The following is a 14,649-nucleotide window of genomic DNA, read 5'->3' on the forward strand; positions in this document are numbered from 1 at the left end:
GTTGCATTTTGTTGTTCTGTGATGCCTCAGTATGTATGTTTCATTAAACAAAATGTTCAACATTTGATCTGTGGTGTTTCTTTGGTAATGTACAGCACACAGAAAGGCCTATGGGCAGATCTATAAGGCATCATTATAAATGCTAAACAAACTGTTAAAAAACACTTAATAAAGCAACAATAAATCATTTATTAACAATTTACTAATGATCTATTAACTAGTTGTAACTGATAGTTATTATAAAGTGTTACCAAATATTTTCTTATTTATTTTTCATTTTTATTTTACATTTAAAAAACACAAAGGAGACAAATTAAATGTTCTATTTTTGTTTTTGATTAAAAAAAAAAAAAAAGGTAGAAACAGGAAATATTATTTTACTTATTATTACTAATATTTTTAAAAGTGCTTTTATTTGTCATTTTTTAATATATATTTCAATTATAAAACAGATAAAATATTTTTGTTTGTTTTTTAATTAGAAAAATGGATAAATAATAAAAAAAATCACAACAATATATATTCTCTTTATCTTTTCATCAAAAAATATTTTATATTTTACAAACTGTAAATACAGTGACGCCTCGTTTGTCGCGGTTAATGCGGACCAGAACCCGCCCCGGTAATTGAGAAACTCCAAAGTAGCACACACACTCCAGAAAATGTTTTTTTTTTTTTGTGTGTGTGTTTGTTCAATGTATTTATTCAGATTTAGCATTGGAAAGATACATAAAAGACATGCTTTTCCCCAAAGTATAATTCCCCCCCAAAAAATATTGTAATAAGTTGTTTTTAAGCACTTCAAATGTAATAATTATGTTAAGTTTTAAACATATTGCAGTCCCACCGAATTATTTTTAAACAATAATATAGTACTGTAGTAGAATAAATGCTTGGCTTTATTAAATGCTTCATTGAGTGAGTCCATCCACTCCACTCCATTGCTCACTTACACACAATGAGTTGCCACAGCAAGTGTTTAACTAGTTAAACAATGATTGCAGCAAGTGGCGCGATTGAAGTTCGTGACTCAGGCAAGATCAGACACAAACATCTGTCAACATTGTTAACTTCAAAAAGAAATTCAAGTGCACGGCCTGACGAACAAAGAGCAGGGAGGGAGGTAACGAGAGTGAGACTACAAGATCGGCTCGGGACAGCTCATCTGTATTTCTTTTTTTTTTGTAATTGAAAAAAAATCTGCGATGGACTGAGGGTGCGAAGTAGCGAGGGATCACTGTACATATTGTAACTATCAATACAGAGAAAAAAAACCAAAACAAACAAAAAAAAAAAACAACTGTAACATTCTCTGCCTAAACTTTAAATTTTATTTTAGCAAGAACATTATCCTATGCACATGATTTACTGGTGCAGGCCACACAAAATTATACTGTGGGCAGTAGATGGTCCCCTGGCCTTGAGTTTGACACCTGTGTCCTAGACAGTCTGTCTGTCTGTTTCATCATCCTTTTTTATTGTGTAGCTTTGTAGTTGTGTCTTTAAAATTTTTGTATGCCCCTATGCGGTCTTTAGCATTGGCATGCAATTTCACCTCAACCAGCCAATCAAAACAGACCAAACCTGGTGTCCTTGTTCGCCCATCTGCATGGAAGAACCCTTTGTCTGAAGTTTAAAATCGCTGGTCGCTGTGGAGAATCCTGTAGAAAGTGTGTTAGCATTTGTGTGCGTGTCCTTATGTGTCCCTAGATGTGACTAACAAGGATTTATGCAAAGGCACTGCGCTATACACCATTTTAAAACCCTCCTTCTCATTCCTTCGTCATCTGGTAATGAATTAGCATTTTGTGGTTTGGTGGTGCGCGCGCAAGTGTGTGTGAATGAAAAAAAACAGTATCAGTCATTAACTTTTCCCCTTGCTGTTTTCCAGCCGTGTATTAGCATCTTAGGTAAGGGTGGCTGAGCAGGGAACGGAGTTTAGAGAGGAGACTGCTTCTGTCTGCCTACTAATCAAGAGATTAGGGGCCAGGGTTGGCACTGAAGCAAGCTGTGATCTGGGAACACACGCATTTTATTCCTTCGCTTTTGCTCACACACATACACACACTGTTCTCACACACAGTGAATCTGCTCGAGTGACTAAACTCGCATCAACGGCTAATTTCACCATCAAATGTCAGCTATGGAGCAGCATTGGTGCTGAAAGCCAGCGTAATTCGTTCTGTGCTAATTTCCCTTACAGAGGAATGAACGACCCCGTTTACAGTCTGCCATAAAACATAAAACTCCATTAAGGAGAGGGGAGGACAAGATGAGAGGCAGAACATGAAATGGAGAAAAAAGGTGGGAATAAGTAAAGGGGAGCGATATATCCAAGTTGGAGTGAAAAGGCAAAGACAAACTTAAGAAAGATAACAAGATGAGGAAAGGTTCCGTGGTAACAAAAGCAGGTGGGGATGGTAAAGAAGTTTGAGACTGATTTTAATTGGCTATCCTTGATAACATCATGCAATTTTCTGAAACACAAGAATCGTTTAAATGTGTATTAATGCTTTACATTAAGATATAATCTTACTTCACTATATTTCCTTATCACATTTAACCTTCATCCTCCTTTCTCGGATACACAAGAAGCTTACTTTTTAGTTGCACTACATAGGTGTTTTTAAGTCCCTTCTGCTTTATTAGGATTAATGATGTTTCTGAAGGACCAGACTCCTTAGAGGGTCCTGTCAAAAACAACACATTTTGCCTAAGCACTTCTAATAGATGAAACAATTTAGTGAGTTCATGTTGTGTGTCTCACATTGTCAAGGGAGGGAGAAGGCGGGGAGTCACTGTCACTCACAAAAACAAACAGTTATCCCCAATTGTTCTGTCAACAAACCAAACACTACTATCCATCCCCATGCTGAACTATACAAGTAGAACATAGCTCCTTCTATGACAATATTCAAATCCAAATTTCTATAGGTACTTTACCATTACAAAAAAAAAAAAAAAAAAAAAATCACAATCATTATCTAACAATATTACAAAAGCATACCATTTTTTTTGTTTTTATGGATCGAATTCATCCTCTTTTGATGCTAATAGGTTTTTTGGCTAACTTACTGATTACTTTTTTTTTTTATCAAAGTAACTAATTACTTTAAAAGTTATTCATCAGTTACTTTTTACCAATTTTCCTCCCTTAACCACCTCAACAAAAGAATGACAACAGAAAAATGTCATCACATGTAATTGACTTCCCAATAATTTAATTTAAAGGGGAAGAACAGAGTTTTTCAAATAAGGGTTGATCTTTAAATTAGCGGAGGTTTAATTAAATGATGGAGTTGATTTCAACCACCATTGACTCATGCTAGCTTAGCCACCCCGGAACCCTGAAACTAATAAATAACTGACAAACTGCATGGAATTTGTTGAAATCAACTCCACCGACAAATTACACCCCGCTTACTCGAAGATTAAGTCTCGTGTCAAAAATTTTGAATTTTGGGTGAGGGATTAGGTTTAACAGCATATCAGTGCCAATATAAAAACAATGGAAATTTGAAATCACAACACACAAATGAATTGCACAGTGCAATAAACACAAAGGTGGGGGCGGGTGCAGATGCGTCCGCACAACCTGGAAGTACGCCGTACACACACGTGGTCAATTTGGCCACAAAATGTGGCGGCGACTAAGCACTTCACACTCAACCGGACTTACAACACATCCTAAAGATGCTTAACGAACATGTCACCTCACGGTATGAATGTGCAACACGAATATGATATAAAAAATGGTCGCCGACATTGCGAAGACGAGCGGGAGCGACGACTACCCGCCGTTGCAATGGCAAACAACGAAACGGCCGCGCATGTACCGGCTCTAACGGAACCTTCCAGAACTCGGCTCGAATATGCATTCGCAAACGTCAGTCCCAAAACACTTAGCTTGTGTGACTCGAGACCAAAATAGGAAGAGTAATGAGCGGTTTTCATGGAAATAAACATTTTCTATTCAAAATGCTCTTCATACGTGACTACATTCTTCATTCTACATACATTATGCGGCAATAACAAAATAGTAATGCACAGACTCTAAGGAAACTAACTTTAATCAGATTACCAGTTTGGAAAAATGAAATAGATTACTCGTTACTGAGGAAGGTACCGTATTTTCGGACTATAAATCGCACCTGAGTATAAGTCACTCTAGCCATAAAATGCCCAACGAAGAAAAAAAAAAAAAAACATATATAAGTCGCACCGGAGTATAAGTCGCATTTTGGGGGGAAATTTATTTGATAAAATCCCACACATAGAACAGATATGTCATCTTGAAAGGCAATTTAAAATAAAAATACAACAGAGAACAACATGCTGAATAACTGTACAGTATGGTAATGTTACATGATGCATGAACAACGAAATGCGAACGTGGCCGGTATGTTAAAGTAACATACAGTAGCTACAAGAGCAACTATAGCATAAAGAACATACACGTTCACCAAACCATCAGTGTCACTCCAAAACACCAAAATAACATGTGAAATTATATAATAATGTGTTAATAATTTCACACATAAGTTGCTCCAGAGTATAAGTCGCACCCCCAGCCAAACTATGTAAAAAACTGCGATTTATAGTCCGAAAAATGCGGTAATCAGATTCCAGAAAATAACGTGTTACTGACAACATTGTTTATTTTCATGGTGAATGGGGCGGGAAGAGGATCTTGTGATTCTGAAGACTCTTGGAAAATTACAAAACATCATAGAAGCTGAAATCTGATTGGTCAGAACCATTGAGCCACAGTCAGGCTATGTGATGAAAATATTAGTATGTTGGAAAAAAATAAATACATGTTCATCAAAATTGTAAACAGTAGTGCTTTTGATAATGTCATAGAGTTGGCTAGCCGAAAAATCTTGGCGCCAGTGCCATACAGAAACTTAAAGTGTTCCAAAATGTCTGTATTACAAAGATGTGTGAGATCTAGCAAATCTTAATACAGTCATACTTCAAAATCCTTTCGCTTCAATTTAAGTTTTTGCTTTAACATTGAAATAACACTTGCACCCAAGTCTAAATCAGGAAACGTAACATATAGAACCAACCTTTTCATAGTATTTGATCTCGTAGTCTAGGATAATGCCATTCGGTCTCTCTGGCTCCAACCAGGACAAGGAAACACTATTCCGTGATGTCTTCTCCTTTTTGATCACTATTACTGGAGAGGGAGCTGGATAAGAAAAACACATAGAAAAAAATTGAGCATGTGAGACTGTGAGATCTCCTATATAGAGGTTCAGTTGAAGTTCAGTTGCTGGTGTTGCATCCTGGCAATTGTCTATGGTTCCTGTTAGGCTAATTCAGTTTTCTGCCCAGTGGGGCCACATAAAAGGATATGGCCTTGGATTGGGGGTTGTATATAGATGATTTATACAAAGTAGCAAATGCAAACAACACGCACACAGTTCTCATGCAAAGGCAGAGACGTACTCACTAGAGAAGAGTGCTTGGATATCATAATTCAGTCTAACTTGTGTATATAACTAACATGTCCCCCTACCTAAACAAATATGTCTCCTACAATCTCTTAAGCATAGTTCATGTTTGCCTGAACACACTATAGGATCATGGGTTTTTGAAGCATCTCATAACTGGGAATAGAAGCTGGCAAGATTTCTCTTTCCAAAGGTTAAATTCTATATGTACGAACTTAAAAGTCATCAATTGGCTGGTGAAAAAGAATTGCAGATAATAATTGTATATACTATACTGTATACATATTCCTGAAGAGATTATTTTTAATCCTGCTCCTCTTCTTTACCACTTGTGTGTTTCTTTGGTCTGTACAAATAAGGCATCACTTAATTGAAATAGGCAAATATATGTGCAGTACTTGTTTGCCGTTGAATGTCTCTACTTCGACTCTTTAAAGGGAAAGTGACTATTTTTGCTAATTCCCTCATACAGAATGTGGACATCATATTTTGGGTAATTTAGGCCACCGTATTAACAGTTGGTATACAAGTTTGTCTCAATTATAATTATAGAACTTATAAAAAATAATTATTTTTTATTAATTATTTTTTTAATTAATTCTTTTAGAACAAACACAATTATAAATTAGTTAAAAAAAAAAAATATATATATATATATATATATATATATATATATATATATATATATATATATATATATATATATATATAGTATAGTATATGTTGGAAAACACAGACAAGGCTGAAAAAGCAGTTTCTGGTCTTGCACCCCTCTTTAAAATAAACTGCTGTATTTTAAGACAAAAGAAATGTTGTGTTTGATAGAACTATATGTTTATATGCTGCCATAGCAGTTTCATGGCGTATTAAGCCCAAAACTATTATAAATTTGTCCATTTTACCCCGGAGACCCCCATTTAAAGACATTGCACAACCACTTTTGTTTCAACCCAGCCATAAAAAGAAGGTAAGTAATTATATTTATTATTCAAACTGTCTATCATTTTTAGCTTGGAATCATTATTGATCTCTAATATTTAGTTTAAAAAAAAAACGACTTTAACATTTTTTACTCGCATATTTTAAACAAATTATGTCACAATGAAAAAAAATGTGTCTGAAATAGGACACGGATATCTACCTCATAACTACCGCTTAATTGTATTTTTTGTTACTGTCGCATTTTCCCTGATATTTTAGATGATAAATAATCACTCCAAATAAAGAAAAATTTGAAATTGAAATTTAAAAAGAAAATCTTGACCACTCCTTGATGTCTGCGTTTTCTGCATCGTGACCCTTTTGATATTACCATGTTTCACCCATAAAGTCCCTAAAATGTCCGGCTCTGGCCATTCAGAGCTGTGTCTTGACAGTCGGTGATACATGCTACATGGAGTTTTTGGATCGAAATAATTTAAGTACGGTATAATATCTCGTTAAAATCATGGTGTCTTTAATTATGCTCTCTCATGCTCTCACCTCGAGTTCTGGTTTAGGGGTTTAATTTTTTTCTTTCTTTTAAATCCCCTCCTGTTCAAACTTTTGCTTCCACCAGAAAATCGAGACTTTAAGCTTTCCAATGATATATCACACATGCCTATAGGACAATTTTGAAATTTGGCCAAATTGGGGGTCTCAAAGGGGACCTTCAAGTCACCTGAGTGTTTTCCGCCATATATACCGTATATTAATAAAATGATAACAACAATTAAAAATGAAAAATAACAGAAAAAAAACTGTGGTCTCAATATCACTCAAAATATTTTTGGGTGTAATTTCATGGTATTTAACTTGTTTCCTGCCATTAACAACAATATATATCTAATTCATTTAAACTGAGAGGACTGAATAAGAATGCATATCTCTCAATGCCATTGGAGGTGCTAAACGTCAGACCCATTTTGACTGGGAGGGTGTGCTTTGAATTACCCTCCCAGTCAAAATGATTTGAACATCAAGTGCCCTTAATGGCAGCAAATCAGTTAAATGAGTGCACTATAAAAAGTTATCAGATACTTGTGGCTTGCTGTACAACATGGAAAAAGATATTGAGACCCTTGGTTATAAAAACAACATAAATCTAGAATAGAAAATAATGTGGAGTAGACTCAACATTAATTTGTCAAAATGTGTGCGAGACCTTATTTTGAATAAAGTGCAAATCCAGAAAACTTTCGAGCTATAATTTTAAAATAATGTGGCTACATTTGATGATTTTTCTGCATTAGTAATTTGAAAAACAATGAATCAGTTTTCTGTATCATTTACTGCAACTTTTTTTTTTAAATTCTGGCTTTACCCTCAAGTTTTCCTGACTAATCATCCAACACAGGATGTTCACATGGTCCAACTCAAAGTAATGTTCTGCCTGCCATCCGTCCTTTTGAGTCGTTCTACTTCACATTCTCATTTCCCTTTTGTTTTTACTGCTCTTTACTGTAATTGCCAGGCGGCTCCAGGGCCCGTTCTCCATCTTAAGCATTGACTTTTAATTTTATTAGACCACAGGAAAAAACAAGTTTGTCTTTGAAATGTTCGAGCTTTGGTTGATTGGTATTGTAAAGCCACAGTGTGGGCCTTTGTGGGCATGGGTGTGTGTTTTTGTCTTCTCATGCATATAGGCCATGTGTATTTCTGGGGGTAGTTTTTTTTTTTTTTTCTCGAACAAATCCAGATGGGGAGAATCTGTTTCCATACCGCTCACTCCTCCTTGCTCCTTTCTTCTGATAGTGGGGTGAAGCCATGCCTTTTATTGGTACTGTGGTTTATGTAATGATTTAGTGTGTGTGAGCAGCTTTAGGGCAACTTCAAGTTCTTGTACTTTCTCTCTTTAGGTGTTTTATCTTTTGCAAAATGCTAAATTTGTTGTCTGTTTCATTTGTTTTAGGTATAACTTTATGACTTAGGCCAGTAATGATTTAAAAACTGGCATGTAGTGCCATTATTAAGTTTTTTAAGTAGCACTTATGGGAATATATGTCATACATAAGGACCATGAGCCAAAGGAACACACTGTAACTCAAAAATACCAAAAGCCTTGAGGTCATTACTTAATAGTAAATTAAGCTTCATATAAAATAAAATACAGAAAAAAATAATTAAACTGAGTATGTATACCACTTTCATTCCCCTTGTAATCATGTAAATATTATATTGTTGATATCCGGCTGAAACCTTCTATGTCCAAATTCATTTTATTCTTGGTTGGTTTTTCACAGTTTCAGCAATAATAGTGTTTTTTTTTTTAGTTTGCTGTAAAGTAATGATTCACCAGGTCACCAGATATGTGTTGTCTTGGTGTAAATTTGATATTGCAAATTTGGATATTTTTGCATTTTCCTTGTTAACTCTTTGATTACCATTGGTGGCACAAGACGTCCAATCCATTTGGAGTGCGAGGGCAGTCAGCAAATGCTCACCAGCTGCCACCCAGTTCAAATTAGTAGTCTACTGGTGAAAAACCAATTTAAAGAGTTTTTAAATATAGTTTAATTTAAGAGGCACCTGATTGGACGTCTATCATCGTCAATGACACTGACATGTAATATAAAAAAAAATGTAATAACATTTAAAAAATGGGTTTAATATACAGGTAGACCCCCGGTTACGAACTAGTTCTGTTCGTACGCTGGCGACATAACCTGAATTTCCGCGCAAATCAGAATTAATCCTTTAAGTACCCCTATATACCCCCTAAATCTCAAAATAATTATCCCAAAACATGTATTATACGTTATTGTACTGTCCTCGCCAAAATCTTGGAGCTAAATCCTAGCTAGTCAGCGACCTAAGCTATAGTCCTTCCCCTCTCTCTCTCGCTGCGCGACTTCTTCGTGGGGGCAGATGGGCTCTTCCTCTTGTTCGCATGTGCGCTCTTCTTTGCGTGCGCAAATATGTTCTTCCTTGTGTGTACACGTGCGAAAGTACTACACTTTCTGCGCCAAATTAAAATCATGCACCACAAATCAAAAGTCAACATTATAATCAAACACACATTTCACCAAAGGGCAGAACAGTCATATTAATAAAATGTAGTAAAAAATAAGATACTGTGAGGTAGAACAATGTACTGTTTACGCTGCTAAAAAAGAAAAAAATAATAAATAAATAAAAAAACTGGATACAAAATGGCATATGAGACTAAAGTCTCTAAAGTCTAAATCACATAACTTGGGTACATCGTAACCCAGGGACTACCTGTATATGTAATATGGAAAATGGTATCGAATATCAAGTATTATTATTATTGAGTGTCGGTATAGAGTTGAAAATTTTAGTATCATGACAACAGTGATGTCAGGCCTTGGTGTTCCAATAAAGGACTATCGTTTCCATCTGATTGGTCACTGCCCTCCTTGTCTAAATTCTACCTGGACTGTACAATAAAAAGTTAAAATATTAAGGTGAAAATGGTTTGTTGCTACAATGTTTAATGTGCATACAGTAGCCCTTTAGTATGTACCTCCACCTTCTCCCTTGATCTAGCCCAGAAGCAATTCAGAGGGATACTACTGGAATAAAATGCTTCAAATGTAGATCACAGACTTCGTCAACATTGCGATGACCATGAGTTGAAGGTCAAAGAGATGAGAAGAGAAAATCTATCTGACAGCACCGCCCGGACACACTGCTACTACCCAGGGAAACACTTAATCCATCTTTTAACAGATTTGGCATCTCTATGTGTGAGTAGATCAGGTAGGGCTGCTGCACCGACATACTTAATCCTTGTAAACTCACAGGGCCAACAGTGAGTGTACAGCTGGAGGCGGCAATATTCTTTAGGCTGGGAAACATACTGTACTGCATGTGGGGGTGTAGTCAGGGGAATTGTGCATTGTCTTCCAGTTTAAAAGTGTGCATCTCTACCTGCCTTATTGTGTAATGATTAGTGTTGATCCAATACCACTTTTTGGCTCTTAATACAGATTCCGACACCTGGCTGTGTGGTATGGGCTAATGCTGATATTCTAATGATACCATGTTTTTTTTTCCTTTTAAAATTAAATTACTGCATACTCACTTGAATGTAAATTAATTACTATCTACCTAATATATCTACTATCTAATTAGTATCTTGGCTTGGCTAGAAACTACTTAACTCATTGTCTGTTATTAAGAGCACGAGAAGGATGATGAATGAACGTTCATTCGCTGCCACCCTCCCACTTCAAATGGATTGGATGTCTACTAGCGATAAACTAATTGATGGAAAGGTGCATCGTGGCCAGAGGAAGATCAAATTTTATGTTTTGCCTCATTGGTTGCAATTTACATTTATTTGGATATGATATTTGATTGCAAAAATATCCATAATTAGTTATTTTTCAATTGTTTTAATGATCACAGGTCACCAGAAACGTGTTGTATCGGCGTAAATTTCAAGTGGGAGGGTTGCAGCCTTCCCACTTCAAATGGATTGGACATCTACTAGTGATAAATTCACTGAAATTCATCGATGAAAGATGATTGAACGCCACGCGATTGGACATCTATTATAATCTTAGGAAGGGCGTACAGCAGTTGGAAACTAGATCGCAAAAAGTACATATTGCACAGCATCAGCATGTTATTTCTTAGTACACACTGATAACGATGACATCATTTTAGTGCCGTATCTGTACCGATACTAGTATCAGTATTGGTGCAATACTAGTAATGATCAACAATGTATACAAAGCTTCATTTCTTTTGATGAAGAATACCATACCTCAAAAGACCCTCTCAGTCAGTCAGTTGAATATGTTGCTGTAAATTTAAGTGGCTCTATCCATTTAAGTCAAATCACATATACAAAAACAAACATACAAAATAATAACATCGATATAGTATGTGCCACTAAACCACATTCTGTCATTTAAAATAGGTCTGGTTTTCATCACCGATAATATAAGACATCTGGCACCCTTCAATGTAATTATTGCAAACATTCAATTAAATGCTTTGTAACTTTATGAGTTCACACAATCTAACTGCTACCACACGATCAAATAGACCCCATGTGTTTGCCTCGTGTGAGTTGCTGTTCGTTTACTATTCCAAAAATGTGCTGCATAAAGTAGTCAATTAAATATTGATTATTCGTAACAATTCTCAAAACATGTTTGTTAGGTAAAATGAAAACCATCATTTGTGTGAGATGAGGGGGGGGGGGGACATACTATATAAGTGCCAATTCTCTTTACTTTCTTGTTTTACTGACATTTGCTGATGATCTTTGGTTTGATATGGCAGTTTTAGGAGTCCATTTTTATTTTAGAGTTTTTCAGAAAATGGAGGACATTTTAAGATGTCAGGCTCCAGTCACTAAACATGATTGGTTTTTAGCATGGTCTTCACTTCTAAATATCAAGCATTTATGATAGTGTGATTATATAGTAATGTGAAATGAACATGGCATTAACCCATTTAAAGGGCAAGAACTATTCATTCATTTTCCATGCCGCTTATTCTCACGAAGGTCGCAGAGGTGCTGGAGCCTAGGGTACACCCTAAAATGGTTGCCAGCCAATCGCAGGGCACAATGTGACAAACAACCATTCACACACACACACTCATTCCACTCAGACAATTTAGAGTGTTCAATCACCCTACCACGCATGTTTTTGGGATGTGGGAGGAAACCGGAGTCCCCAGAGAAAACCCACGCAGGCACAGGGAGAACATGCAAACTCAACACAGGAAGGCCGGAGCCCGGGATTGAACCCTTGATCTCAGAACTGTGAGGCCGATGTGTTAACCACTCACCTAGAACTATTTTTAGTAATTAAAAAAAGGGTGAAAAAAATAACCCCTTAAACACACATATTGTGTAATTAAGCCACAATATATACACTTGGAATACAAGTGTGGCCTACATAACCCAAAATGTGATGCCGACATATGTGGATGCACATAGCAAAACCTATGGAAGGTAGAGGTTATGTGGTTTTGTATATATGTCTGTTAGTTTGCATGTTTGTGTTAATGATGACTAATGGTAATAAAGATATTATTATCAAATTCCAGGATACATTTGTAATATGAAGTGGAGATCATTCAATTTTGAAGTGATGAGATCAAAGGTCACAGAGGTCAGAAAATGAATTTTGCAAGAACTTGATAACAGATTTTTTTAAAAATGTTTTATTTATTTATTTATTTTTTTAATTTATCGGTTTTTAATGAATACATTTTTACAAACAATTATGAACAAAATGATAACAAAAACAAAATTAACAAAATTAAAATGAATAAAAACAGAAATACACTGTGGAAATTGCCCCAAATCAAATTCTAAAGTTGTTTTTTTTCCTTGTTATTAAATAGTATTTATCTCATTGCCTGCCACTGACGGCAATAAACGTCCAATCCATCTTGACTCTCTCAGGCTACATCTACACTAGGACAGATAATTTTCTCCAGAGTATTTTGCCGACTATTTTTATACCTGTCACACTTACATTTAAGGTGCGTTTAAGGCCCCCCCGCTTCTGCAAGGTATGCCTGCATTTACGCAACAATGCATGCCTAGAAAGGAGCAGCCTCATATGTTACATCATCGCCCGCGCGGTTTACCTCTGAACTGGAAACCGGTGGGAAATTTCAAAATGACTACACCTTCTAGACTATCATTATTTTGTTATCACTGTTTTTTTTCGAGAACGAAATTGAACTCATCACGCAGGAGCCAGAGTGAAGGGAGAGCACACTCGGCTTTTAGGAGCAGTCGCCAAGTTGATAAATCTTTAGAAAACAACGAAAACCTGACATTGTTACTTGGGATGTTAGAATTGATGCTCAGTTGCACTCTGACCACTTGGAAAATAACAAATAGAAACCAATAGTGTGGCGCTGCGTATATTTCCTGGAAGCCGCAACCAGGAGTGCTTGTGCATAACGGTGGCGAACCTGGAAGTGGTGACAGTTTTGATTGGCAGAAATGTCATGGAAAGAAACTGACTGCGCCTCTTTGACTGGGGGTACCACATAGGTCACTTTTCCGGGTTTAATTTTCCTCTGCGCATTTTTATATCTTCATGTTCGGTCGGCATTGAGTTGGGAGGGGCCAGCCCCGCAGCTGGCTAATTAGGGACAACACGGGCAACGAGGAGCTCTGTAAAAAACGCTCATCTCTGCGTCATCCGCAATGGGAGGAACACAAATGGGCACTGAATTGAAGCATATGATTGAGACGTAGTTTGAAGTTTCAAGAAAAATGTGTGGAAAAGAAGGTCGTGATCGTCCGCCTCCATTGTTTACGATGCCGTCATGCCGCACTACAAATGGCGACTGCATGACGTCACTTTCTTAGTATCCGATTGTTGTACGGAGACAGCAGTCAATATTAAGCGGCGGTAATATTACCCGCCTACATTATCTGTCTAACAACTAATCCGGATAAGAGGCATACTAGCGTAGCCGACATGCCGTATAGTCCAATTAATTACACGTTTAAGGCCATTATCTGTCCTAGTGTAGACGTAGCCTCAGTCAAATGGAATAGACATCTGGCACCGTCATTGGAAGCCGATAAGTTAAATGGGTGCCCGATAAAGGGTTATATAAAAGGAGTGAAATACTGTCTTGTGTAGCAGTAGCGACGATAACATGTTTAAGTATTTTCCTTTGTGCAGCTGCCACAAGTCATCACTTCAAATGTCATCCAGGTCGTGCTGTAACCAGAAGGGTTGAGTCGAGACAGTGTTCACTCCTCACGCTATTTAGATAGCGTGCAGTTTGTTAAGGCTCCTTTGTGTCTCGTGACTCCTTGCTGTCTCCCTCCTCTGTCCTGCTGCTCCTGACCCAGATATCTATCCTTGTGTGTCATCGCAAAGTAGGAGACAATTGCTGAAGGACGATAGAAAGGTATATACTTTTTGGCACCCGTGATATTTAAAAGAGGCACGCCACACTGCTGCAAAAACACACAACTGTATTTGTTTAGACAGGCCATACTGGAGCCCCTCGGGCTGCTTGGTCAACAAAAGCAATAATACCAACAATAAATATGAGGAATGGACACTATTCTAGGTCCGCAAAAACAAATATGGGCCTGCAACATTTTTAAAATACCCTGAATAAAAGTAGTAGCCACAAATATTAAGCCATTTGTGGTCCGCAGGCATTACTTTATGTTCATGTCTTATAAGAATAAGTGTACCGAATGTGTCTAATAGTTCACATAGAGATCTAATAAGGTGGC

General features: G+C 36.7%; 1 protein-coding gene across 5 annotated transcripts in view; it reads right to left on the minus strand.

The window, feature by feature from the left end:
* Nucleotides 1-14,649, minus strand: part of LOC130927216 (ephrin type-A receptor 3-like) — a 164,360-nt gene that overhangs the window by 58,399 nt on the left and 91,312 nt on the right. For all 5 annotated transcript variants that reach the window (XM_057852876.1, XM_057852877.1, XM_057852878.1 and 2 more), the window contains one exon: nt 5,073-5,197. In XM_057852876.1, coding sequence (XP_057708859.1) covers nt 5,073-5,197 — 125 coding nt within the window. The remainder of the gene's footprint in view (nt 1-5,072; nt 5,198-14,649) is intronic.

The sequence above is a fragment of the Corythoichthys intestinalis genome, chromosome 12 (genome assembly GCF_030265065.1).
Source record: "Corythoichthys intestinalis isolate RoL2023-P3 chromosome 12, ASM3026506v1, whole genome shotgun sequence".
Lineage (NCBI taxonomy): Eukaryota > Metazoa > Chordata > Actinopteri > Syngnathiformes > Syngnathidae > Corythoichthys > Corythoichthys intestinalis.